This window comes from Botrytis porri, assembly GCF_014898465.1.
Source record: "Botrytis porri strain MUCL 3234 chromosome Unknown BPOR_004, whole genome shotgun sequence".
Lineage (NCBI taxonomy): Eukaryota > Fungi > Ascomycota > Leotiomycetes > Helotiales > Sclerotiniaceae > Botrytis > Botrytis porri.
Window position 1 is genome coordinate 1578006 of NW_024066078.1, and position 26593 is coordinate 1604598.

Below are 26593 nucleotides of genomic sequence, written 5' to 3' on the forward strand. Positions count from 1 at the left end.
AACACCACACTAATCTGACCACAACTACCTATCTATACTAAACTCTAATCTTTTCTATACAAATAAAGTAATGTTATCAGCCCTCCCAGAAGCGCTTTACTCTTCTATCCCCAGAGCCTCATAGAGACACCTATCCCCCATCCCCAATCCCAAGCAACCGAGTTCCCAAGCACCCACTGAATACATGAAATACCCACCAAAAGTATATACATAATCCTAATCCTAACCCCAAGCACTCAAACCCATAAGTCATGACCTCATTATCCCCATCTATTCCCAATACACATACAAGAACCCCAACCCCAATCCCAACCTGAAGCCCAAGCCCCCACCCTAAAGAAACACCGCCCCATCACCCATCCCACCATTTCCCCCACCCCCATCCTCCCCCATACTCCCTCCCGCAATCGTCCCCACACTAGCAATTCTCTTCCGTCTACTACTCAAAAACCTATCCACCATCTGTTTACTACCCACCTGCTGTTGCACCACCCCCAACCCATTCGAACCCACCACTCCACTTCCCTCCACCCCATAAACCTCATCTACTCCCCCTCCACCACCCACCCTCTCATTTTCCCTCCCCCCAGCTCTCACCCTCGATCTTCCCGTTCCACGTAAACTTCCATTCTGCTTCGCATTCGCACTCCCAAATTGTCTCTCCACCGCGGCCCCAATGCCCGTCCCCGGACTACTCTGCGGCGTAAAATCATACACCGGTCTCCCACTCCTCTTAACCAATTTCGCCGGACTAGTTGTAAAGCTACAATTTTGACTTGCACTCGTATCGAAACTCTTGACGCTTCTAATACTCTTACAACTTTTCATTGTCGCATCCGAGACATTTCTTTTATGTAGTACATTGCGCGTACTGGGGTTTTGTTTTTCTACACCATGATTAGGTGTTGTTGGTGCGCTTCTGAGAGTTGCAGACGAGAGCCGTTTGTGCAAGACGTTGCGAGCCTTCGGATTTGGATTCTGGGGGTGACTGACGGAATTTGGGGTTGCTGGTGCCTGTTGAGAGTTCGAGGTACTTTTCAGACTTGTCTTGCTTTGTGTTGGTCTTAGTGTCGATCTAAGAGGAAGTGGAGGTGGAAGTGGTGGTGCAGGAGGAATGTCGCGTGGTTTTGTGCTGTCAATGAGAGCATTTTCAGCCAAAGATGTCGTTGAGCGTTTTTTCAGAATCGGTTTCAAAAGAACTTGGGCTTTAAGATTCTGATGAATGAGACCGAGCGGTTGTTTACCAACAGGAAGTTTCTTCTGAGCGATATCCGTATCATCATCAGCCATCTGAGCTTTTTCTCTTCTGTGCGCAATGTGAAAGGAGTTCGACATCATAGGCGTGGGTGATAGTGATCGTTCGATGTTACTGACGCTCACTCGATCATTTCCAGATGGTCTTTCCAACTTTTCCACTTCAGAAGACATCCATTTTTGCCATTCAATCGAACCGCCAGAATTTTCACCTCTTTGTCTCTGATGAGTTGGACGATAGGTTGTGCTGTTGATAATTACAGCACCACCACCACCACCGCCGCCACCGTTGGGGGTTGAGCTATCGACAGGTAATGACGGCATTCGTACATTTGCGAGTGGCACCGACGTATCACTACTCATAGCCTCCGAAAGATTACGGCCAATACTTCGAGAGTAAACACTCTCGCTATAAACGTCATCATTTACGGGTGCCATGCTAACTTCGTTGTAAACGGCAGAATTGTCGCTTGCCGCCAAAGCGCGACGATAGGGACTTGTGTTTCCCGCTCTGTCAATTGCAAATGTCGTACCTCCAAAGAATGCAGACCTTGCCTCGCGGATGACTTTTGGTTTGGGAACTATAGGATCATCCCGCTGTGCGACTTGCTGCGGAGTGAGCCCTGAAGGGTCTTGCACAGGGTCATATGCGGCATCAATATCGGATAAGTGGCGTCTGTGTGCAGACTTTGAATTACGCTGGTGAACACGTTGATGAAATGAGTTGTCTTGATGAAATGAATTGACTTGGTGGAAGGAGTTGCCTTGACTAGATCCTGGGTGTGAGGAAAACACATCGTCTTGATTTTGAGGTTGTGTATTACATAATGGTAAATCTGCAGAGTTAAATTGATGCTCGGAGCCAATTGCCTGACCAAATAATTCTTCGCCGCTCGTGGTGGGTATTAGATCAACGTTGTTCGAATGGTATAGTTCAGGATGCTGATTTTGGCTCTGATTGCTTGAGTCACAATCAGGGGGGACCTGTCGAATCCATGGCTTATTAGGCTGTGGAAGAGTATTGGTAAAGGAGCTACTTCGTCTAGGCACTTTCTCAAGTCCGAGAGTATCGGTGCTAGCTTTCTTTGACTTTGCGAGTATTGCTTCTGGGCTATTCTCGTCGAGACGCTTCATCAAAGCAGAGCAGAGTCTGGCGCTATCAACACCTCCTGGTCGAATTGGTTGGATATGGCCAGGGCGATGAAAGGCAGGATAAGCGGGATGTTGATTCTTTACATTTGGGCGATGAAATGTTGCTTTAGAGATATGTGTACCTGATTCATTGATGATAGAAAGCCTTTGATCTCTGCTAGGCGGAGGACGCAGCCCTTGACTGGTGACAGTGTTGTTAGCTGTACTATTAGTCCAGCTTGTTACTCTGGACTTTTCATCACTATGATCACTTCGTAAGCTACGAATACTACCACTTTGTGATTTAAGTCTCTGACTTGAAGCAATAGCACGTAATGATGGGACTCTAGCTGCCACATGAGCAAATGCGGCCTCCTCGCGTCTAGGAATATCATCGAACGACTCATGATCTGATGATAATTTCCCACCGTATGCTCGGACGTGAGTTTCAATGGCGTCCACCTGTTGATTGGGGATAGCGATGGGCTCTTCTTTGCTGCGGCCAAAAACTTTCCAGAGTTTGCTTTTCAATCCTTGGGATACCTTGCGAGCTTTGGCTCTTAGGCCACCCTCTCTTATAGATTCGGCCGAATTATATGTCGCTGCAGACTTTCCGCTGCTACTTCGAACCGACCTTCTAAAAGGCTTTTCCTGTCGCTGTGCCTTCGACCTAAAAAGAAAAGACGGCTGCTCCCGAAGTCTTTGTTGATTAGCTTGAACAAAGAATCTATCCCTGGCCATTTGGACGGCATCGTCGTTTCTTTCGCGAGACGATGTAGATTTGAAGTAGTCCCGCCCCCCTCGGAGGAAACTCATTGACTTTGGAGCTCGCAATGGAGCATTGCTGCTCTCTAACGTCCGCGGAGTGGATGAACAATTGGTGCGGTCAGGGCTGCCATTGCTATAGAAGACGTTGGTTGGCGCCGATAAGGGGCTAAACATGGACTTTGACTTTCTGATTCGTCGATATGAAGATGGTGTCGAGGCTACATCATTCTCTTGTGTATAGTATTCGTCGTAATCTAAGTTAGTAACGTAATTATGAGCAGAGTAGTCTCGGACGGCTGATTTGCCAAGTGAAGCTTTGCCAATTGAAGAAGATCGACTCGGTGGACGATACGCTGCTGGGACCGGAGTATTCGTGGTCATCACAATAGGTCTCAAAGTAGCAGTACTTAGTTTCTGGTTCAATGCTGGGGGGTCCGCCCTTTTCCCTGTCGATTGGCGTCTCTTTACTGCATTTGGGCCTGCAAACCGAACACTCTGCTGCCGTTTGAGCCCTGGGTTATCAAGACTGGTAGAACTATTTTGTTGACTCGACCGCCATTGATTTTCTTGACTTGTAGTGTTGCTTCGTGAAAGTCCGTTCCTGTTTCCATAACTAGTGCCATTCCTTTCTTGGGCCCTATTGAAAGCATGCATTGCTGCAGCTTGAGCATGCATACGAGACTCTTCGGGGTCGACAAAATCGTGTTTTGGATGTGTTGATAATGTTGATTTGTTTCGACTAGGTCGACTAGAACTATTTCGACGGAGCATATCCTTTATGGAATGCTTACAAGGGGAGGTAATTTTGAATGAATCGAAATTAAATGCGTGATACAGCTATTACATGCATGCATGTATTAACCAAAAGTTGATTGAACCAAAAAATTGTGAATGCCGACTTTCAACAGAAGACAAGACACGATATATGAAAAGGAGAGATTGACTTGGCTATACGAGGGAAGGTAACGAGAGTTCTTTCCGTCAACGCTGGTTGAGGAAAGAGGCATGGACACAATGGACATTAGTGAATACATAAAATTATTCTCAATAAACAAGTTTTGGAAGTCACTATTCAGAAGTCACGAAAAAAGACATTATCATGAAAGGTATGCTATTAGTGGAAATAACGAGTTGATACAGTTTAATACAAATACTGGTCTAATTAGTCTTACGACGAGACCCCCTTAATGTGTTCCTATCCGCAAACGCAATGAAAATTCCAGTAATCAAAAGATGCATATAGAAACATCCATCCGGCTCCAACCCATGACCATCGTAAGAAACTCATAAGGAAATAGTGAAGGACAATGTCCATCAAGATCTATGCCAAAATATGTGGCGAGATGTCTCTAACTCTAAGAGCTGAACTCCTCAAAAAACTCGTTGATTTCCTCATCAACCATCTTTTGGATCTTCTTGGAAAGTTTCTCGGTCTTGGAAACCATGGACTCAGTGCCCTTGACTACGTTGCCAGAGAGAACGTTGAAGTCATTCTCGATGGCCTTCTCCAAGAGCTCAACGGTTGTTGGGACTTCCTTGGATGCCTTGGCAACGTATCCGCCAGCCTTAATGATGGAGCTGTAGTTGGAAGATCCACCACCGTTCCATGCAAGAACGTTCTTAGTGTTAGATGGAACGTCAGAAAGAGCACCCTCAGTAGCGATGGCGATGATGTTCTCCTTCAACTTCTTAGGGGTGATCTCAGCAACAGCGTAAGCAGAGTCGCTAGATGGTTGGAGGGAAAGGTAGTAGGCCAAGAGACCAGCGATATGGGGAGAGGCCATGGAAGTACCGGAGATGGTGTTGACGGCATACTTGCTACCAATCCAGGTTGAGAGAATGCTCAAACCAGGAGCAAAGATATCGTTGCAAGTACCATAGTTGGAGAAGTAGGCACGGGAATCGTCGAGAGCGGAAGCACCGACAGTGATGGCGTTCTCAGCAGCAGCTGGGGAGTAGTTGCAAGAATCGGCGTTGTCGTTACCGGCAGCGACTGCGAAGTGAATACCAGCATCAACGGCACCGTTAACGGCACGGTCAAGAGCTGGAGATTTGCCACCACCGAGAGACATGTTGGCAACAGAACCCTTGAAGCCCTTCTTTCCCTTCTTAGCCTTTTCGGCGTGGGCGTTGGCAGCCCATTCAACACCCTTTACGACATCTGCCATAGTACCGGAACCGTTTGATCTGAGAACCTTGACGGCGTAGACCTCGGCCTTCTTAGCAACACCATATTTATGACCTGCAACGGTACCGGAACAATGTGTTCCGTGTCCATTTCCATCCTCATCGGCATCGCCAGTTGGGATGGTCTTGCCCCAGTGTGCACGACCTTCGAAATCAACGTGTTCAGTGTTGGTTCCAGTGTCGATAACGTAAGCATCGACTCCCTCACCAGCATCAGCGGCATACAAGTATTTGTTGTATGTGCTGAAGGTCAGGGTATCTCTGTGGGAGATACGAGCCAAACCCCAAGGAGCGCTCTTCTCAACCTCGCCCGAAGGGTCTTCTAATGTGTGTACGACGGAATCCTTCTCAACATATTCGACCTGCAAGGGTAATCGTTAGCATGATTGTTACGTAAAAAGAATGCACCAAGAATGAACGATGATGCGCCATCACGTGCGGCCTTGTCGCTGTATGTGATTGAGCCTGCAACAATGTACTTGTGTGGGCTCCGTTGGACGTATCGGGATAAAGGGAATCATCAAGATAAGGATGCTTTTTATCCAATTGGAAACGAAATCCAAGGTAGAAAGCACGCAATTGATACTGCAATGATAAGAAGGATTGTACTTACATCAGGATGTCTGCGGACTTCCTCGATGACCGACTCATCAAAGTGACCGGAGTAACCCAAGAAGTCACTGCCAATGTTATATGTGTGCTTGAGACCCTCGAAGATATCGGTGGTAATTGGGAATTGTCCTCTCTTTCGGAGCTCGGTTCGTTGAGCTTCGCCGTTTGAGTGGATGTCTTGAACCCAGCTGTGGTGCTCACTGGCAGATGCCGCGGTAACGTGCTTCTTGAACACAACAATGTAGGAGGCTGGAACCTCTACAGAGTTTGCTGATGAAAGGAGAGGAGCAACGCCCTCGTGAATGGTTTCGGTACTGAAAGTTGGTGCCGCGGATACCAATAGCGGCAAGAGCGATACGCTGAAGATTCCACGCATGATGAATAGATGTGATGTATGAGAGAAGACAAAGAGTTTATATGAAGCTTGATTTAATATCGGGAAATGACAAGAGCTTTGAATGAAGAACAGTGATAATGCTGTCTTCGAGATAAAGAGTATTTATTGATGGGAAGAGAAGAAGATGATGAAAGATGAAGGATGGATGATGATGGAGGGCTTGAGAGGTGTTGAAGTACTACATGAACTGCGAAGCTCGGGGAAGCGACCAAGATGCACTAGGCAACTACGGGGGCGATGCTCGTTTGGATCTAAGCCACTTTGGGAATTAGCGTCTGAGTTTATCAGTGACGAATGGATCACGCAGACCGAACTGACGAAGCGATAAGGGAGGGAATTTTGGGGAGGCTTGTCGGGTTAGAACTTAGAAGGAACAGTACGAAGTATGGGTGTGGTATGGCCCGTATGGAGGTGGTGTGTGGGTACGGGTAAGAATTTAGAAAGCTATCTATCGCAGCTCTAATAATCCATTAGGGTGTGAGACAATCCGATCATGTAAACAGAAGACCCAATAATGAATTGTGGATTCTGGATCCTGGTTTCTCTGTTGTCTTACCTTCCAATGTAGGTACTGTTTCTCTCTTCCCTTTCCTTCTCCCCCGTACTTTGGACCTTTTGGACCGAAAGTTTACTATACGGACTAGGTCGATAGTCGATACGGATCTGCAGTATCGTGATCTATCGGTATCGTGATCTATTTATCTATCGTGTTATCGATGGTCGGTCGCAATGATCAAACAATGCCGTGCAACTCAAAATGCTGTGTTGTTGTGTGGATGGGAAATGTAATAACGGTGGCGCTTTATTACAAAGGTGTACCGGTATGCAGTCTCTACCATAGAATGAAGATCTCGGGAGGTGAATCATGTGATAGGACCGCGGCAATGATGTGTATGTATTTTATTTATGTATTGTATACCGTGTAGGATGAAGGATGCACGAGTAAGTCATTCAGTCCTATCCCTTGAATCACTCAGATAGGGAAGTTGCGATGATCCTGGTTTCATACCAACCTTGGAACTGTTGAGTTATCCAGCTTTTGGGAGCTTCCAAGCCCCATGTCTGTTGTTATTATGATGTTAGAGTTTAAGGCGACCAACAGCTTGCGAGTGAGCTCAGGGTCTTAACTACCCGGTCGTGAGCCAGTCATCTAGCAGCATCTAACCAGGTACGTACTTTATTTATACGCTGGCTGGGTCTCCACACCATCATTCAGGTACGAGAAACGTAGCGAAACTCGGGGTCAATCAATGAAATTCTACCAATACACTTACACCTTCGTACCTAGGAACCAAAAGAAACACGCGCCCATTATTCTCGAGCTATTCTTAACAATAAGGCGGTCGAGGCGGTGTCACACCCTACTTGTCAGTTTCATTCGGTGTGGCTTTCTCCGTGATATGAAAAGGCAAGAAGATATGAAGATATGAAGATATGATGATATGATGATATGATGATATGATTGTAGCAAAAAGTCTCAAATGCTACAGGAGAGCAATCCACCACCCATTCGGTATTATTCGGTGTGGCTTTCTTAATGATGTGATTGATCTTTATTTGATAGTTGTGTAGTACTAGGTAGTGTCGCTGTAAAGGAAATCCCACACGATCACATCGAAACGGTCAACCTCACACGAGACCACTCAAATGTACCTAGTAGGTATGCATTTCTAGTCATCGCATACCGGTACCTCTTAGCTTCCTAGCCTCCTATCTATTAATTTCAATCCTTCCTGTGTCTGGTCTTCTGAATTCACCCGTGAGACAATCCTCCGCATGATTTCTGTCACTATTTCTATCGATAAATTCAATATTGAGTCAGAAGCACTGAGCATGTGTCAGCGCACATTCCGGCTTCAGGCTGATTGTAAAGCCGACACGTGATCCCTGATTTTAGATTGTTGAGAGCTCATGGATAGCTCAAAAGCTCCAAAAGGGGTTTTGTTTTGGCAATGGCTTCCGGAATGGTTGACCAGGAATTGTTCCACGACCATAGATTTCGATGCAAACAGACAGATACAGATATATTTGAAATCCCAAAAGAAAAGAGAAGAATCGTTCACAGTTGATTTTTGTAGATTTCATTCTCACTTCAATCATGACTTACATACAATATCAATATTTAGGCATTAGTTTTAAGGCTACAACTTTTAGTTGGCTGGCCTTGCCATTGACGATGATTTTCATAAGGCTGACACCATGAATTGAGTGAATAGCAACAAATTTGGACCTGTCTACAATGAACTTATGGTAATTTGACAATTGAGAATATTTTCACTACATCTCACATTTCTTCACATTTCTACAAAGTGTCAAAATTGGGTTGATACTATTAACTCACTTTCGTGTATCCCCACCTCGCGTACCTGTATCAAACAAAGCCCAACTTCGATGCAAGTCAACCTTGATTGCAACTTATTAGATTCAAATCTTTCAAAAGGACGCAGGATTGAACGAAATCTTTAGAAACCGAGATAACTACAATAACTAATGCGGGGCAAGTAGAAGGATTGATCCCCTAAGCTGGATATAGGCGGGGTGGAACATGTCGACACGAGGCCGAAGACATCGCTCGTCGACTGCGGCATCAAATCCACCTGAAGCAACAAAAGCTACTGCAGAACTACAAGTCCTCCTAGATGGTCTATCTACAGGCCTCCAAAATCGTCTTGAGAATGCATATCCCGATCTGCCATCAATCGTTGAACAAGTTCAGAGTATTCGGGTGTTTCTCATAGCATCCTCGCAAACATCGCGATCAAAAGACGACTTTAGGCATCTCCATGGATACCAAATTCTATTGAGCACCCTTCGAGCGTTCTCGGGCTTCTACAATCCTTTCAAGAGGAATCAGCAAGATAAAATCCGACTCTTTGATCTTCTCGAAAACATATTGGGGGTGTTGGCACAAACATTTCGTGATCATCATGGGAATAGAAGATACTTCAAGCGCCGGGTAGAAGGAGGAGGATGGGCTGCTTTAGAGCAAATAATAGCTAGTATTGGTATTGGTGGTAGTGAGTCTGATATATGGACCGAAGCTCAGCTGTTTGGGCGGCTTCTTGCATTCGCTTTGGACGACAAGAGATTTGAGACTTTGTGTCAAATTGCTGCTGAACATCATCCCTCAAGAATCGAGTCGAATGATCTCGTAACATCCGAAGATGTCAAAGACACAGTAATCGCACCCCAAGATCCGGAACGCGAGTCTGAAAACATCAAGAGCGATGAAGAAATTCTCGAGTTGGTGGAGACTCGTTTACAAGCCATCTTGCGCGAGAGTTCGTTGCTACATCATGCAGATATTGTTCCGGTTATCATAGACTTCTGGAAGACCATACCTCGAGTTTCCAACGCTCCGGTAAATCCAGCTGCATTGGTTGTTATCCTAACGTTGTCCAAAATTTCTTCAATCTCAAATCACAGTTTGCTGGCTTTGCATTCGACGGGAGTACTATCTACTCTGCTTCCGCTTGCTTTCGATTCTGATTCTTCCCTTGCTACCACCGAGAGACAGACCGTCGAAAATTTGTGCGGTTCTTTGATGTCACTCGGTATAAGCTCCTTAAATGATGCCCAATATCTAGTCTCTAGCCAGTCTCCTATTGCCAGCGAATTCTTGCTTCGCACGATGAAGAAATCTCACACCCCTGCGTATATCCAATTTGACCTTTCTTTAAATGGCTTTGCTTCAATAGAACTTCCCACGCTAGCAAGATCTTTTCCGCCACCATCAACGGTGGGAGGTTATACCTTCACAGCCTGGATTTTCGTGGATAAATTTGATCCAAATGCTCATACAACTATCTTCGGAGCCTATGATGAGACTCAAACCTGTTTTCTACTGGCGTATCTTGAGCAGGATACTCACAATTTCATTTTACAAACATCTATTTCCTCGTCGCGACCTAGTGTTAGATTCAAATCGACAACGTTTCAAGAACGCCGTTGGTATCATATTGCAATAGTTCATCGACGTCCTAGAACAATGACTTCGAGTAAAGCAATTCTTTATGTCGATGGGGAATTCGCAGAGCAAGTCAAATGTCAATATCCGGCTCCTCCACCACCTACAAATGCTAGCACAGAAAGTTTCGCGTCCTTTACCTCAACCATTGCGAAGGCACACCCAGTTCAAGCCTTCCTTGGAACTCCACAAGATCTTTCTACTCGTCTCGGGCGAGGCGTCGTCTTTTCTCGTTGGTCTTTAGCTTCAGCACATCTCATCGAGGATGTGATTAGCGACGATTTAGTGGCTGTCTACTATCGCTTAGGGCCACGATATAATGGAAATTTTCAGGATTGTATGGGTTCTTTCCAAACGTATGAGGCATCTGCGGCTTTGGGAATGCGTCAGGAGCTCATGCACCCCGGAAAGGAAGATAATTCGGACATTCTCAAAGCTATACGTGGAAAGGCCAGTATATTAGTACCGGAGTCTCGCATTATACTAAGCATTCTGCCTACTGCTATTCTCGGAGAGGAAGACCGAATTAAAGGACCGGAATCTCAACTTCTAAGGGGGCTAAATCGAACGGCTTCAAATAACCTATTCCAGTTGACACACAATAATGGTACCTCTGTAGCTATCAATGGATCCACGCCTGCCATCAATGATGCCTTGATTAGAGCCCATGGCACTGCGATCTTGACAGGTGAGCCAGTAGTCATTGTTCCCCAAGCTCTGGACGATGCAATGTGGAGGCTTGGAGGCTTTACAGCAATTGGGTTGAAGTTGGTCGAAGCCGCCAATACAAAAGAAAGTATCGTTCGGGCTGTCGAAAATCTATTTGAGAGTATAAACGCAAGCTGGCGAAACAGCGAGGCTATGGAGCGAGAAAACGGCTATGCAATATTAGGTGCCCTTCTTCGTGGCAAGATGGGTGCCGGAACTGTTATTGCGACGAGGACAGGTAATTCAGACATCTCGAATATGAGCGAAGATGATCGTAATAAACTTGGTTTCCAATTGCTGAGCTTGGTACTGGATTTTGTTGGCTATAGCCATGAAACACCCGAGGAATCATTTATAATTAACCCTCTTGCATACCGTATCTTACTCGTCGACTTTGACATGTGGCGGAAGACAACTTCACTCACCCAAAGGTTATATTATAAACAATTCATTACGTTTGGTGTCAACAGCAAGTACCATGAATTCAATTCCCGCCGCTTATTTCGAATGCGTAAGTCTACTATACACACTCGAAATTGATTACTTTAGCTAATTGTCCGCAGGGATTGTGAAACGATTTCTAGATGCTCTGAAGGCCGAATTGTTCCCCGCGGATGTGTTTCCTTCTTTTATGGAAGCACTCACCAGTTTAGTGAAATGTAATATGACGGCGGAAGTCTTTCGTTCTCTTGCTCTTTTCATCACCTATGCATATCACAAGCCCACGAGTTCTGCTTCGAGAACTCCCAAAAATCCCGGATCAACGCTTCCAACGCGATCCGGTACAATATCAAGGGGACCAAGAAGACCAACTATTAGCACTGTTTTCGATGTGAATGAAATAGCTTCGCCGACAATGACTAAGAGACAGCTTGGAAATTCAGTACTCGGAATGTATACTGAGCTTTTGTGTGAGGAAGGCACCACTTCAAACATTCGAAAGTTTGCTAGAACTGTGACGAACAAGGTATTTATTCCAAGTTTGTACTACTCATTGAGATTTATGTTAACATTATTAGTGGCTTTTACATCTCTTAACAGAGGATGACCCACAGGTTGTGGTTCTTGGTTCGAAGATACTAGCCCGTCTTTTAGTGGTCCATGGCTCTAACTATGCGTTGAAATTCTCGAGTAAAACCGGAGGCTTTACCATCATGCGTCATAGATTGAAGAGGTGGTGGGATATCCCAACATTATGGCCCATCTGTTTTGGTATTCTATTTGGACACGACGTCGCGAATATTGATTTCGATCAGCCATTTGAGTTATACAATCTTCTGAACACATTTGGCACAGGCAAGATTGTGTATCCTAATGTGCTGCCCGTAATTATGACGATGATGCAGCATGGCTTGAAGGATGTCTTACGGAACCAAGATGACCCTGACTCGCCACTTCACGAAAAGGGTAATGGGAGAGATCAGGATTCACCAACAGATACGCTTAAACCCCCAACTCGACATAGATCAATGTCTCTTACGAAAGAGCTTGAATCTCGACGTAAGTCTGTTGCTGGTTTTCTTACGGGATCTTGTACTAACTATGGAACAGAATCTCAGCAGCCTAAAAGAGAACGATTGGCAGAGCAAGTTGTTACCCTACACACAATCATCCGGTTTCTCGCAGACTTGCATAGCAAATCTCAAGACTTTAGGGATTTTGCCTTATCTTCAGACTACGTCAGATATCTGCTTGCCGTTTTATTCCCCGTAGTTGTTAGTTCAGATTCTGTTAGTCCGGAGACGGAACTGAACTCTCGTGATTCTGCATTGACGTTCGAAGGGGACGATGTCATCATAAGACCGGTGTCTCGCGTATCAGCTATGCCTACACCTATTGTCCGTACATCAACAGTAGAGACTCTCCTTCCACCTAGTCCTACAACTCTCAAAGCAAAACCTCTTCGTCGGGGATCCTCATTCGTTTTGTTAACATCTCGCCCCTCGGAGTACAGTCCGTCTTCTGCTAGACTTAGTTTGATCATGTCGCCCAAGAAAAGGATCGCCGCACGAAAAGTTAGTAACGCAATAGTTGAAGGCATGCTAGAACTAGTTGTCAACGTCTTCATTGACCAAGTCATGGCCCGTAAAGAGTTTCCTGGATTTGGATTGTTTCTCAAAGTTCCTCCTGGGTTCCAAGAACACCAGGCGTACTTTGAATCATACCTGCTACGTAACATGATATCTCAGCTCGGGACTACTGTTCAGTTGGACCAAAAGTCATTATGGGAGCCTAGAGTCATCCAGAACATGGCTCGTTTTGTTCTCCATATTGGTGAAGCTGTATTCGAAGGCTGGTTTCTTGGCGGAGCTGAAACACTATTGGACTTTGCAGGAACAATACTAGAATACTTGGAGCGACCCGAAGTGTCCAAGATCAAAAGTGTCCGCCTTTGTAGTCAAGCCATTGCTTCGATTAAAAGTGTTTTCCTTCGAGTCGTTCTACTACGTTTGTCTGAGCTTGACGTGCCAGAAGCTCCCGAGTCGGAAGCATTAGCATTTATGGATAAGCTGCTCTATTGGCAAACTGTAGTTCTGTCTGCCGATGTAACTGAAGATAACTTCTTGAAACTCATCTGTTACCAACTTTATGTCAAATTGGTTGATAATAAAGAAAGTATACGCTTGGCGGCTGCCAATCTTTGGCGCATATTGCTTGTTCAAAAGCCGGAAGAAACATCTAACATGCTACGTCATGCTATGCCTGGCCAATACAAGCATCTAGATTCGGGGTTTAAGAAGCTTACCGAGTTAGATAATGAGACTTTTGCGGAATGGGTTGATAGCTACAGAGCTGAACTTGATGCTCTGTTCTTTGGTGCAATGTCTCGTGCTTGGGAAGACTTTGTTAACGCGGAAAATGAAAAGAACGAAGATACTCTTAAAATCCGCGTTACCAAACGACGCGAGAAGCTCAAGCAGTGGCACGCAGATGATCTTAATGATGAAGATATATTGTTTCGTCATGATCTCGCATCAAGTCTATGGATGAAAAACATCTATGCATCTGAACATCTCAAGCACCAAAGAGCACAACAAGATCAACAAGACAATTTTAGTTTCCTTGTTTCCACCTTTTCGAAGATGGATCGAGAACTCCATAGACCCTGTGCTGTATTTGATCGCGGAATTCCCTCGAAGTGGAAATTGGACAGGACCGAGGGTCGTAATCGCATGCGCCTTCGTATGCTACCAGATCGCGCTGCTCCAAATTATGATTATAAACCCAAGAGACGTCCCACTGAGACAAACCCAAATGATGTGTTACAGGTTAACACTAAAGTTGGAGGCCTCGCCCCATCTCAGCACATGGATTCAACACCGAGGTCTGCAGTGTCACCACCTAGGGAATTTGATGGCCAAAATGGATCTGAGAGGAACACTGAGAATCCATCAGACGAAACGTCAAATGAAAATCCGGATAATGTTGTTCAAGAAGAAGATTTTGAGCTTGTTGATGATCCTAATGAGGCTGGCGATGGCGATGATGGCTTTGAGGACAAAAATAGAAAGGTCATGCGTAGTCTTCAGAGAGGAGATTCAGTTCAACACGTCTTCAATATCTCTAGAATTATTGGACTCGAAGCAGTTGAGGGCCTGTTGATTCTAGGCAAGGATTCCCTGTATCTGATTGATAATGTCTTTCAAAGATCTGACGGAGAAATCGTGAATGTTGCGATGGCTCCTAAAGAGGAACGTGATCATTATCTACAAATGATTGCTGGTCACAAGGCAAGCGAAAAAACAACGCAACCTCTCAGAACCGATCAAGAATCGAGGAGTTGGAAGTGGAGCGATGTTATTAGTATTTCTAAACGTCGCTTCTTATTTCGAGATGTTGCTGTGGAAGTCTTCTTCACAGATGGTCGTAGCTACTTGCTTACAGCTATCTCGGCCACTCTCAGAGATGATCTATTTTCAAAGCTTTCTTCAAAAGCTCCACATACTAATGGCAGCTCTGGTTTACCAAATCCAGAGGATGGCTGGCGCCTCGAGGCTCTCAAGGTATCAGACGATACACCAACTACTTTTGGCTCCAAGTTTGGTAACATTTTCAACTCTTCTGCTTGGAATCCAGCAATGCGACGATGGGCGAAAGGAGAAATATCAAATTTTCACTATTTGATGCTCGTCAATACAATGGCTGGTCGTACGTTTAACGATCTTACACAATATCCTGTCTTCCCTTGGGTTCTGGCCGATTATACTAGTGAAGAGCTAGATCTCAACAATCCTGCTTCATTCCGAGACCTATCAAAGCCGATGGGTGCGCAGCACAACTCCCGTCAAGCGGACTTTATTGAAAGGTATAAAACATTTGCGGAAATGGATAACACTACTCCCGCCTTTCATTATGGTACACATTACTCATCAGCCATGATTGTTACTTCGTATTTGATCAGACTTCAACCTTTTGTTCAATCATACTTGCTACTTCAAGGTGGTAATTTTGATCATCCTGATCGATTGTTCTATTCAATCGCGAAAGCTTGGGATTCTGCATCCAGGAACAACATGTCTGATGTGAGAGAGCTCATACCGGAATTTTTCTACCTCCCAGAATTTCTTACGAATAACAATGGATACAATTTTGGCTTGCGACAAGGGGACGGTGGGGGCATAGATACTGTTGACCTTCCACCGTGGGCTAAGGGCGATCCTAAAATATTCATTGCTAAACATCGCGAGGCTTTAGAAAGCCCATATGTGAGTAAGAATTTACACCAGTGGATTGATCTTGTCTTTGGTTGCAAGCAACGCGGAGAAGCCGCTATAGAAAGTGTGAACGTATTCCACCATCTTTCATATCACGGTGCAAAGAATCTTGATACTATTGAAGATCCAGTCGAAAGGCTAGCTACGATTGGAATCATTCATAATTTTGGTCAAACACCTCATCAAGTATTTTCTAAACCTCATCAATCTCGAGAAGATATGCGTCAAAAAACGAAGAGACTGGATACTTCAGCGGAATCTCTGACACGACTACCATTTCCATTGATAGAAAGTCACGAACGTGTCGCGTCACTCACTTACTCTGCTAAGTTGGATCGACTTCTGTGTTCTACGGCATTCCGTCTAAATCTTCCTCCAAGTTATGATAAATACCTAGAGTGGGGCTTCGCCGATAACAGCGTCCGGTTTTACTTCAATGACTCCAAAAAGCTTGCTGGACTTTTTGAGAACCTTCATCAAGGCCAATTATCTACCGTCATTTTTGCCTCTTCGCAAACACTCATCACAGCTGGTGAAGATTGTGTCATTTCCGCCCATACAATCATAACATCCTCGTCAAAAACCGTTGACCTCCAACCTCGCTCTTCTCTCTTCGGACACAAAACTCCCGTGACTACTCTCGCAGTCAGTAAATCCTTCAGCACTATGCTCAGCGCATCATCCGATGGTGTTGTCCTTCTCTGGGATCTTAATCGCTTAGAATTTGTTCGCAAACTTACTCATGGTCGTGCTGTCGAATGCGCACGTATTAATGATGTAACTGGTGATATCATGTTATGTCGCGGTCAAAAGGTTGCTCTCTATACCTTGAACGGTGAAGCACTACTCGAGCAAAATGTTTGTACAGATCTAGGACATGATGATTATGTACATAGTTGTGCATTTTACGAAGGTACTGGGAATGAATGGTTGGAGAGTACATTATTATTTACGGGACATAAAAGAGGAATAGCGTGTATATGGCGTAAAATTGTGGGTAAGCAAAGTGGGAGATGGGAACTAGAATTGGTGAAGAGATTAGATCATGTGGATGAAGTAAGGAGAGATGCTAGTGCCAATAGATCGACAGGGCCGCATGGGAGGAGAACAACGATCAATGGAAATGTGGAGGCGGGTATTACTTGTGTGGTACCCATGGAGAAAGGAGTTTATACTGGGGATGAAGAGGGAAGAGTGGTAAGTTTTGACTTTTCTTCTTTCTCTTGATTTTGTAGGGGTGGAAGCTAATCATGATATCAATAGTATGAATGGACATTAGTCCAACGCGAACGATAGACTAGCAAGGACTACACGGAGCAAGATACACAGTCAAGTATAGAATTGATTATATCACGATAGTCCATACATAGAACAGAGGTGAGGGAGGTACTAGGGTATTCAAATCTTTACTGCCTAGAATAAAAGAACAAAAGATGACATGAGGATTGCGAGGCGTAGGGCGTTTGTTTTCCTTTCTTGCTCCTGGGTCCCTGTATTTGCAAAAATGTAATTACAATCAGTACAAATAAACCTCTTGTTTATAGTAGCTCTAGGTTCAACTCCTAGATTTTTGATGGGCGGTGATGGGTGGAGTGTTTAGCATTTGTTCGCATTGTTTTATGAGGCGATTGTAGTGGGAGATGCGACGAGAGGGGGAAGGGGGAAATTTATGTATGTAGCGGTTGCTTCTTTGTGTGGTACCCAAGGAGATAGATAGATATCCAAAATTATGAATCAGAGTATCAAAATTGCTAGTTTTTTTTTTGTTCTTTAAATTTGATGCTTATTTCATTATGTACTAGAGTACTGACTTATCAATTCCTTTCCATGATGGCTCAACTCCGGCTCGTATCTATAATACCCCACTCATCTACGCCACCTACCCCGCTAAAATCTTCAATACGAGTAGAAAGATGGCAAAACCAAAATAGCATCCTCACCCAGATAGATGGTTAAATAAAACATATCCATCTATCCATCTTTCTGAAAAGGGAATAAAGAAGAAAAATTGTCAAAAGATAAATTTCCGAATCCGGGAATCGAACCCGGGGCTACTCGGTTCTGGATGAGATCCATGAAAGCGAGTTATGTTAACCCCTACACTAATTCGGATGAAATCGTTCGTGTGATTTGTTGAAGGAGGAATATTGATCAGGAGATATAAATTAAGACCAAAGTGAGAAATGTGAGGAGCGGGATTTGGGGCTTGCTTCGGTGGATGGGGGTGCTATGGATGGGTTTGGATGAGGTTTTTAGATGTTGATAACGATGTTGTATTGTTGTGTTCTTGTTTTAACTTTAAGAGGATTGTTAGGTATTTTGGGTTGGATGGAGGGTGGCGGTATATTGATGGTATTATTAGGGATTTGGATACCTGGATTGTGTTTATTACTGTACATAAGAATATAAGAATCTAATCTCAAAGAGTTGAAATAGAGTGATAGCGATAGGATTATATGGAGATCGGGTTCGTATTTTTGGGGTTCGTTATCTATGAAATGGGTTGAGCAATGAGTATATAGGTTTGTTGAACAAAATCGCTTAGGGGATACACAATTCGATGCTGCCATCGCAATCGGGATGTATTGAGAGCCGATGAGGATCTGTTAACTTTCTGCCTACAAGACGGAAAGTCTTGAAAAACAATATGAGCATCACTATAGCAAAAAAGCACAGAATCGATGAGAAAATGTGAATCATCAATCATTAATTCGTTATCTAAAATTTTCAGATCCCAATATTGTCCATTCATCACCCTTTCACATCCAATCGTTTGGATCTCGATTTTTGAACGAAAAATTCACAGTTATCTCTTTACAAATAACTGCTATCAACCCACCATTCGTCCAAATAAGCACTTCCCAAAACAGTAGTGATTGGGACAGCTTTGCTGATGGAGGAACTGAAGGTTGCTCTTGGTCCTTCGGATTCAATGGAACCAGGTCCAGTGTTGCCATATCTACTGAAGTTAGCAATTTTCTATATGAAATAAGATGGATGACCTACTCTCCAAAAACAACATGCTCAGTATTAGCGGTAGTGCCACTCCAAACACTCCACCCAGCAGCGTTGATGTTGTTTCCCAAGTAAGAATTTTGGAAAACGACCCTGGCATAATTTTGCCATGGACGTCCTAAGTAATTGTTGTAGGTGGTGACGCTGGAATTGATGTTTTGAATGTTCGAGTTGTTGATCACATACCAAGATGGGTTACTGTCAGAGGCACGTCCGGATGCGGTGATGGATCCGGCGGCGATGGTGCGGATATCGTTGTTCTCGAACCAGGCTTGAGCGGTTTGACCGAAGATAAAGTCGATGGCACCAACGACGAGACATTTGGCGTATAGTTGAGTTCCGGTGTTGGCGAGGATGGTATCTTGGTATCCGATAAATTGAGTGGCATAATATCCTTGGTTTGTGGTGTCTATGAATGGCGTGGATTAGTAAATGTTTCTTATAAAAGTCTTTAGGAATTCAAAGTTGAAAATGATAGACGGTAATTTCTCGTAGAGAGGAACACTTTAGGTTGGACTGGGTGAAGAACATATTGAACCAATGAACTTACGGGCAGAGATAGCAAGATTTTGACCGTTGGTATTGATATGTCCAAATGTGTTTTGAATAATAAGATTGTAGACCTTAGTGTTCTTGTTCCATTGACGTAAAGTAGCAGTCAAATCATCCGAGGTGGTATCTTTGAGTGCAAGGTTGTAAGTCAAAGTGACTTGGTTACCAGCATAGGTGCTTGCATCTGTAGTATACCCCTGGATAGTGAGGTTGGATTTGAGGGCTGGAACATATACTTGTTCGGTATAGATTCCAGGGTAGATGAAGAGATATTGAGGTGTGGTGGTAGTGGTGGAAAGGGCATTCACTCCATTTTGAAATGTTTTGTATGATCCTGATGTTTTGCCGGTTGCGTCGACAATAACAGCACCTGGTGGTGCAGAGGTCCTGGAGACCGCTCGTGCCTCTAGAGGAGCGGCAGAGACTGCTCCTAGAAGAGTGGCCGCAAAGGATAGGATTGGAATTGAGAAATGCATGATAATCGATGTATGCAAAGGAAGCAGTTGTTGGTGAGAATGATTTTTTCCTGAGAAAACCTTGGTGTTATATACTTGATACTTCAAGCTATTTCATCTATGATTGGTGCAAGAAAATTGATGAAGTTGTCACATGCACCACCAAAGGTAGTGAGTATTTTTCCGTGATGTATATTGATGACTTGGTTGGATAGATGACAGGATAGGTGAAAGCATGCAAGAGCAATTGAGGGCTTCCTCTAGATTGTGACATGGGCGTGGCCAGACTTGAAGCCAAGAGTCCAAGACCTTGTCTTCCCGAGCTTGACAAACTTGAAAGTTAGACACGAGTGACTGCAGCACCGCTGTGACAACAGGCAGGCGGTGCTCGGAGCTGCGCATCTCATCAAGCATGAAGTGGAGCGCAAAAGGTATCGGAGTTAAATCCCTATCTTTGGGACAGGACCCTGATAGATCTTCTGCAATGCAGATTACATGATAATCCGCTAGCAACTTTGCATGGTAAGACGCCGCGGAAGCTATGAACGTCGATATGTATGCCAAGTCAACATGTATTCATCTTCGCCTGCATGGAAAATGTGCTTCTCGTATTCTTCATCTGATTTCGTTTCCAAGGAACATGTGGGTCAATGGCATGTTCTAAAGAGATGGCTTCATCGTGTAAAGTATTGCACCATTTTTGTCTCATTGCCTAAGCTTGCAAGAGTTGGCTTGGTTGATAGGGACATATTTACTTGTTCAGTGGACGAACGATGGATTTAAAACAAAAATTTAACCATATCATTATACTTTTGTAATATTAAAGATCTAAATGCTGCCTAGAGGAAAAGTGGTTGAAGAAAAGAGACTAACAATTTAGCCGGCACCGAGCCTCAAAAAGCGTGAAGTCTTGCCTCGGCTCCTCCCGAAGATCTAAGGTTATCATCAGCAATATCACGATTTTCCTTCAAAGTTTCACGTACAACCTTTGTCCTGTAACAACGCTGGCGAATTGCGGCTGATGCTGAAAGATACTCAGTGGGTTTAGACACACCGGAGTACATCCAAGAGAGGAAAACGATAAATTTGGAAATTCAATGGATTTCGTTAAATCGAGTCATAGTCATTGAACATACCCACTTAGATTATAGTACTATGTATAAAGTTTACGTAAAAGACCTTTTTACACTAAAATTCATCTTATTCAAGATATAATAAAAGATTACTTTTATCTTATATTAATATACAAACTTCAATATTAATAAATATTTAGAAAAATATATTAGAAAAATATATTAGAAAAATAAATATGTCATTTTTAAGTATTCTAATTTTTATTTAATTAAGCTTTGAATTTAAAATTCTTTAGAAATTACAAAATGCCTTTAATATAATATAAATTTTAAAGATATGGATTTTTTAAAGAAATATTCAATATATCAAGATTAATATTTAATTGAAAGTAGATCTTTTTAAATCCTTTACTTTTAATATAATTAGGTATAACTTTTTAGAAATCTTTTAATATTATAATATTTTTCATTCGATAATTTCTTTAATAGTTTATAAAAGATACAAAATTTAGAAGAGATATATTAATAAAAAAATTATTTACAATTATTTATTTCTAATTTTATTTAAAGAATCAATTTCGTGTGATTTTTATTGAGATTACTATACATGGGTCCAGCTCGAGTTGTTAGTACCCACAAGGCTTACGAATGTACATTGAACATGCTACATTTGCTATCACATTCATTGTGCACATCCGATGTGTGATAATCAGGCACGAGACCCGATTCGTCCCAGTGGACAGCAGGATCTCGTCTAAGGTTATTTCCGGAGGCTCCTCCTTTTAGCAACATTCGATCCCACATTTTTGAGAAATCCTTCGTTACCCACGTGTTTGGATATCAATTGAGCCAATCTCGACTTTCAATCATTACCTAGACCACATTTGAATAAGTCACCATATCGTTGATGAGCGATTGTCTGCGTGGAACGAGACATCACCATCTATTGTCTGGAGCTATGACAGATTAGTACTCTGTCCTGATACCTTTGCTACGACGATATCTTGTTTATCGTAAGCACTCCTTCCAACCCGTATCGTATGCCCATGGGTGCAAGAGTCTGCCATACATAATCTTCATACCGTCCACTAGCCTAGCGACATCGGTGGACAACCAGGTGTCGAAGTGCCCACTGAAAAAAGGAACCCCCACAGAATTTGCTCTACAGCTCTTTGTGATTCATCGTCTTCGTTGATTCTTCGCTTATCCATTCTGTAGTGAGATAAGCAGCCATCAAATACTGACAGAGCCTTTCTCTTTCAGGCTTCAGCTCCGTTTCTCACATCTCTGTCTAAGTGGGCTTTTTTTTAATCAATATCAATATCACAAAACTAGTGCATACCTCTGCCATCCTCCACGAAATCTCAAAATCTGACATCTAGTTTTCCCCTCTTTGCAAGATCAAGATGGCCACGATACTCTCGATTTCTTGGCGCCAATACATTACCGACATCCCTACATCTTGTACAACCCTGTATCTTGCACACTTTTATTTATTGAATTAAAAATCGATTGTAAATTCAAAAATCATTATAATAATTTCAAAATTAATGTATAGAAGTTTCAAGAGTATCGTAAGGCAAAACTGAATTTTTGAGAGATTTAAAATATAAAACAAAATTTTAATCAATTTAAATAATATTATTATAAAATATTAAAAATATAATAAAAAACTATATTAGAATTTATTTATAAAACTAAAAGTTAGTTTTTCAAATTCTTTTATATTAATATTTTAAGAAAAAAGTTTAAACATTTAAAAAAAACATAAAGAATTAAGTTTTAAATAAGATTTTAAAAGTATATTTAATTTTTTAAAAAAAATAAAAAAGATTTAAAAATTGTTTTTAAAATATATTTACCTTTCTTTTTATAAAAAGAAAAAGAAAAATTATAATTCAAATTAGATTTGTTAAGATTAATCTTTAACTATTATAAAAGAATATAATATAAGAATAATAAAATCATTTTAAAAATAATAAATAATATAAAAATCAATATTAAATCTATTATAAATTAATGAATAAGAAAATAACAATTTTGAAAATACCGTTTATTTTTTTAAACTTCAAAATTATATAGATTTCTTTTTGAAAAGAAATATATAATAAACTTATTTTTAAAAGAATTTTATTTAGGAAAATATCTTTAATTTTTTTAAAATTTCTAAGAATTCTAAATTCAAAATTCATTTTTAATTTAATGTTATAAAATTTTATATTTGATATTGATATAAAAAATAATAGTGTATTTCAAAAATTATATTAAAAAACAAATTATTTGAAAAATTTTTATTGTAATAATATTATTATAATATCTAATTATAAGCGATTTTTAACAAATAATTATAAGTATATATAATTCATAAAATATATTCTTTTATATTTTTTTAATTCAAATTAATATATAAATATTATTATAAAACCAACTTTCTATTCAAATATTATAAAATACTTAATTTATAATCAATTTCAATTTAAAAAAAGATAATTTATAAATTTTATTATAATAATTTAAGATATTTTGGAATCTTTGATATAAAAGCTTACTTTTTTTAATTTTCTATATAAAAATAAATAAAAAATTTAAATTATTAAAAAAAAGAATAATTCTTTTTATTTATATTATTGAATAAATCAATATATAATATTTTAATATTAATATTTTTATATTGAAATTATATTACACTTTTTAGATATTCTCAATATTTCAATTTTTGTTTTGAATAAAAATAATATAATCATATCTTAATAAAAAGTTTTAATAAAATATAATGATTGATCAATTATTAATTGAATTTAATACATCCTTTTGAAAAGAAATAAAGATGTGCAAAATGCAGGGTTATGCAAGATGTAGGGATATCGGTTTCCTCAGATAGAAAATTCCTAAGCACCGATGTCCACCTTATCGTTGAAGAATTCTGGGCAGTCAATCCCACTCGGTAACTTGGGTGTTGAACCTAGTTGCCTTGTGGATATCAACCATATCAAACACAGGAAACATGTTAAGATAAACATAGTAGTAGTAGTAAATTCATAATCGATTCGATCTATATAGCTATACTAAAACCATACAATACACCTATATCTGTATCTAATTAAATAAAGTAAATAGAAAAAAGATATAAAAATCTATCCCTCTTTAATATCCCATTAAATTGTTTATATTATGTATTTATTCTATCTAATATTTATAGCTTATAATACCTATACTTTCGAAGACAATATTGTTACAATTGCTTTATTTCTATTCTATAAGTTAATAATATATAATCTATTTTTATTTAGTATAATAGTATAGGCCCCTTTTTTCCTTTTTTGTAATATAACGATTTTTATTATTGTTAATATTATTATCATTATAATAATATAACCTTATAATTACTTACCTTTATTTTATAGTAATTATATTTCTTTATTTGCTTTTTATCTTCTTTATTCTTTTCCTTTTTATTTATTTTATTTAATCTTTTATTTATTATTTGTTTTATTCTTTATAATAGAATATAAATCTCTTTATATTCTTTCAAATATTTTATTGTCCTTTATTCTATGTTTATCTTATTATTTCTTTATTCTTATTAATTCAAATTTTAATTTATTATTTTCGAAATAGTATCCTTTCAAAATGTCTTTTAAGAAAAGAATAAATACTTAAAGACTCCCTTTCCGCTTTTGTTCTACTGTGCGCTCATTTCATGGCTGTTGTGTCAAATGTCTATATCAACTCACTTATAATCCCGCCATGATCTGTGTTCGTGCTAAGATAAACATATAGCAACGTTAAATTATGCTATTTAAGAGGAGTTTATATAGAGAGTCTTTACTAAGAGTCTGAGAATGGATGTTCTCCGAACACCACCCCCCATTCTTCATTGCCAATATTGCCACCAAACTTTGATCCATAATTCACATCGAATATTGAGCTCAAGTATGAAGTATAACCCATCAGCAAAACCAGCTTGGTCAGAGAGTTTGATCAGTTTGATACGGGGAGGGCTCTCTGTACCACGACTGTAAAAGTAGTGAAAGGGTGTCAAGTCGACTCAGAAAGCCACAAAGAATTCATGGATCTACCAAAGAAGTAGCTTTTACCTCGTGTCTGTCAAAATGACTCGGGAAATAGAAATTAACAGTAGGAGGCCTTGAATCATGAAAGTCTTTGCTGGTGCTAGGGTTTTCATACACACATATCATTTCTAAGGCTTCATTATTATTCACACATTCACATATATCTGATATGATGTTATTTCTTAAATCCTTCTAAAGTCGTGGACATTTAGTGGATTAGAAGTGCTTCCATACAAGTAAACTATTTTAGACATTCAGTACATGTGAACTTTTCAAGCTTTCCCAACGCAAGATATCCACTTCACACAGCTCTCATCTAAACCCTAAACTACATGCTACTAGCCGGCTACAAATCCAGGTGCCCCAAAGTCCTTAGAGTACGCAAGCATCTTCCTAGTGGCCAGATCAAATCAATCAATCTACACAGTATCTTCCACTATCCAAAATCTACACTCTCATTTTCCCTACTTATATAATACCTCCCTCAAAGGTTTCCACCTGTTCTTCTCATACTCCTAAAACAAAACCATCTTTTCAAAGCACGTCCACATGCAAAGCCCATTCAATATCCTCCAATATCCTCCAATATCTCGCACCCCCCTAGGACATTTCTCTGCATCTTCATTGCTATTCATTGTTGCCATTCCCGACCGCCTAATCTCATTATATTCCACATATTCCATTCCCTTTATGCCTCAATCCTCACTTGTATTCACCTCTAGCACCAAGAACAATAAATTTAAATCCTTCAGGATTTATACCAATTTCTTCCTCTACTCCCGCCATTATCTCCCATCATTGGGATTTCCCTTCACGCCACCACCATTATCATAATAGCATATTTCCCCAAGCCAAAAGTCAAAATCACACACCTAGCCATCTCAGGCTACTCTTGTCCTAATTCCCAAGATCTATAATCTAGTAACCCAGAAAGAAACAAAATGGTCCCCTCAACCTCTTCACCATATATCCCCCCCATACGAAAGCGTATCCGTATGGCATCAAGAAATCTCATCACAGTCGTATGGAATATCATCCATTCTACGCCTCTCTCTTTATTCTACACACCGAATCTTGCACCCTTCATGCCTCTTCATACTCCCATCTCCATACTCACCCCTACCCAAACCTTCCTAAGCCCTCCCCCCCTCTAAGAAATATAGCCATCATAGCAATCTGCCTCCTCTATCGTAAACCAAGAACAACTCAAACATACAAACAATCCGATGCCCATCCATCACCAAGCCCAAAAATCCACATTTCAAACATTCCCCAAACCTCATCTCAATATCCATCCCCCCCCCTCCACAAAACAGAAGCATCATCCAACATCCATCTCGCACTCAACCAATCCTCCTAATTTTCTAACTTCAGTCTTCAAGTACCTGCATACACTATAAGCAGATAAAGAATAAACAGAAAGTTCCTCGTCTCCTAGTATCGTGTGTCAAAGAGAATATTGCGACGCATATATCATAATAGTGTACGAGATCAATGTAGAGATGAAACTTGCATACATATACGTACAATTTAGATGGATTGAATTAGCTACAGAGAACGGTGGAGATAGAGAAAGAGAAGGGAGTCAAGTAAGTTGCCAGTGGAAAGAGAGAGGAACATGGGTGCCCAGACTGGATTTTCAACCTTTCTCTGAAATTATTGGCGAGTCTGAAGGCAACCCGATTT

The 26593-nt window shown here is 41.1% G+C and overlaps 4 protein-coding genes across 4 annotated transcripts; 1 reads left to right on the forward strand and 3 right to left on the reverse strand.

Annotated features, from left to right (window-relative positions):
• Positions 1-333: 333 nt before the first annotated feature.
• EAF01_003417 (uncharacterized protein) lies at positions 334-3924 on the reverse strand (the record flags this gene model as incomplete). Its single annotated transcript, XM_038911671.1, has 1 exon — positions 334-3924. The coding sequence occupies one exon, from the start codon at positions 3922-3924 to the stop codon at positions 334-336; it is 3591 nt and encodes a 1196-aa protein (XP_038772906.1).
• A 584-nt stretch (positions 3925-4508) lies between these two features.
• Positions 4509-6328, reverse strand: EAF01_003418 (uncharacterized protein; the record flags this gene model as incomplete). Its single annotated transcript, XM_038911672.1, has 2 exons — positions 4509-5702; positions 5954-6328. The coding sequence occupies 2 exons, from the start codon at positions 6326-6328 to the stop codon at positions 4509-4511; spliced, it is 1569 nt and encodes a 522-aa protein (XP_038772907.1).
• A 2566-nt stretch (positions 6329-8894) lies between these two features.
• EAF01_003419 (uncharacterized protein) lies at positions 8895-17035 on the forward strand (the record flags this gene model as incomplete). Its single annotated transcript, XM_038911673.1, has 5 exons — positions 8895-11535; positions 11588-11991; positions 12044-12524; positions 12576-16936; positions 17003-17035. 5 exons carry the CDS (start codon positions 8895-8897, stop codon positions 17033-17035), a joined length of 7920 nt encoding a protein of 2639 aa, XP_038772908.1.
• A 1384-nt stretch (positions 17036-18419) lies between these two features.
• On the reverse strand, positions 18420-19782 carry EAF01_003420 (uncharacterized protein; the record flags this gene model as incomplete). The annotated part of the gene is made up of 3 exons (XM_038911674.1): positions 18420-18698; positions 18746-19163; positions 19305-19782. The coding sequence occupies 3 exons, from the start codon at positions 19780-19782 to the stop codon at positions 18554-18556; spliced, it is 1041 nt and encodes a 346-aa protein (XP_038772909.1). The 3' UTR covers positions 18420-18553.
• Between the last annotated feature and the right edge of the window lie 6811 nt (positions 19783-26593).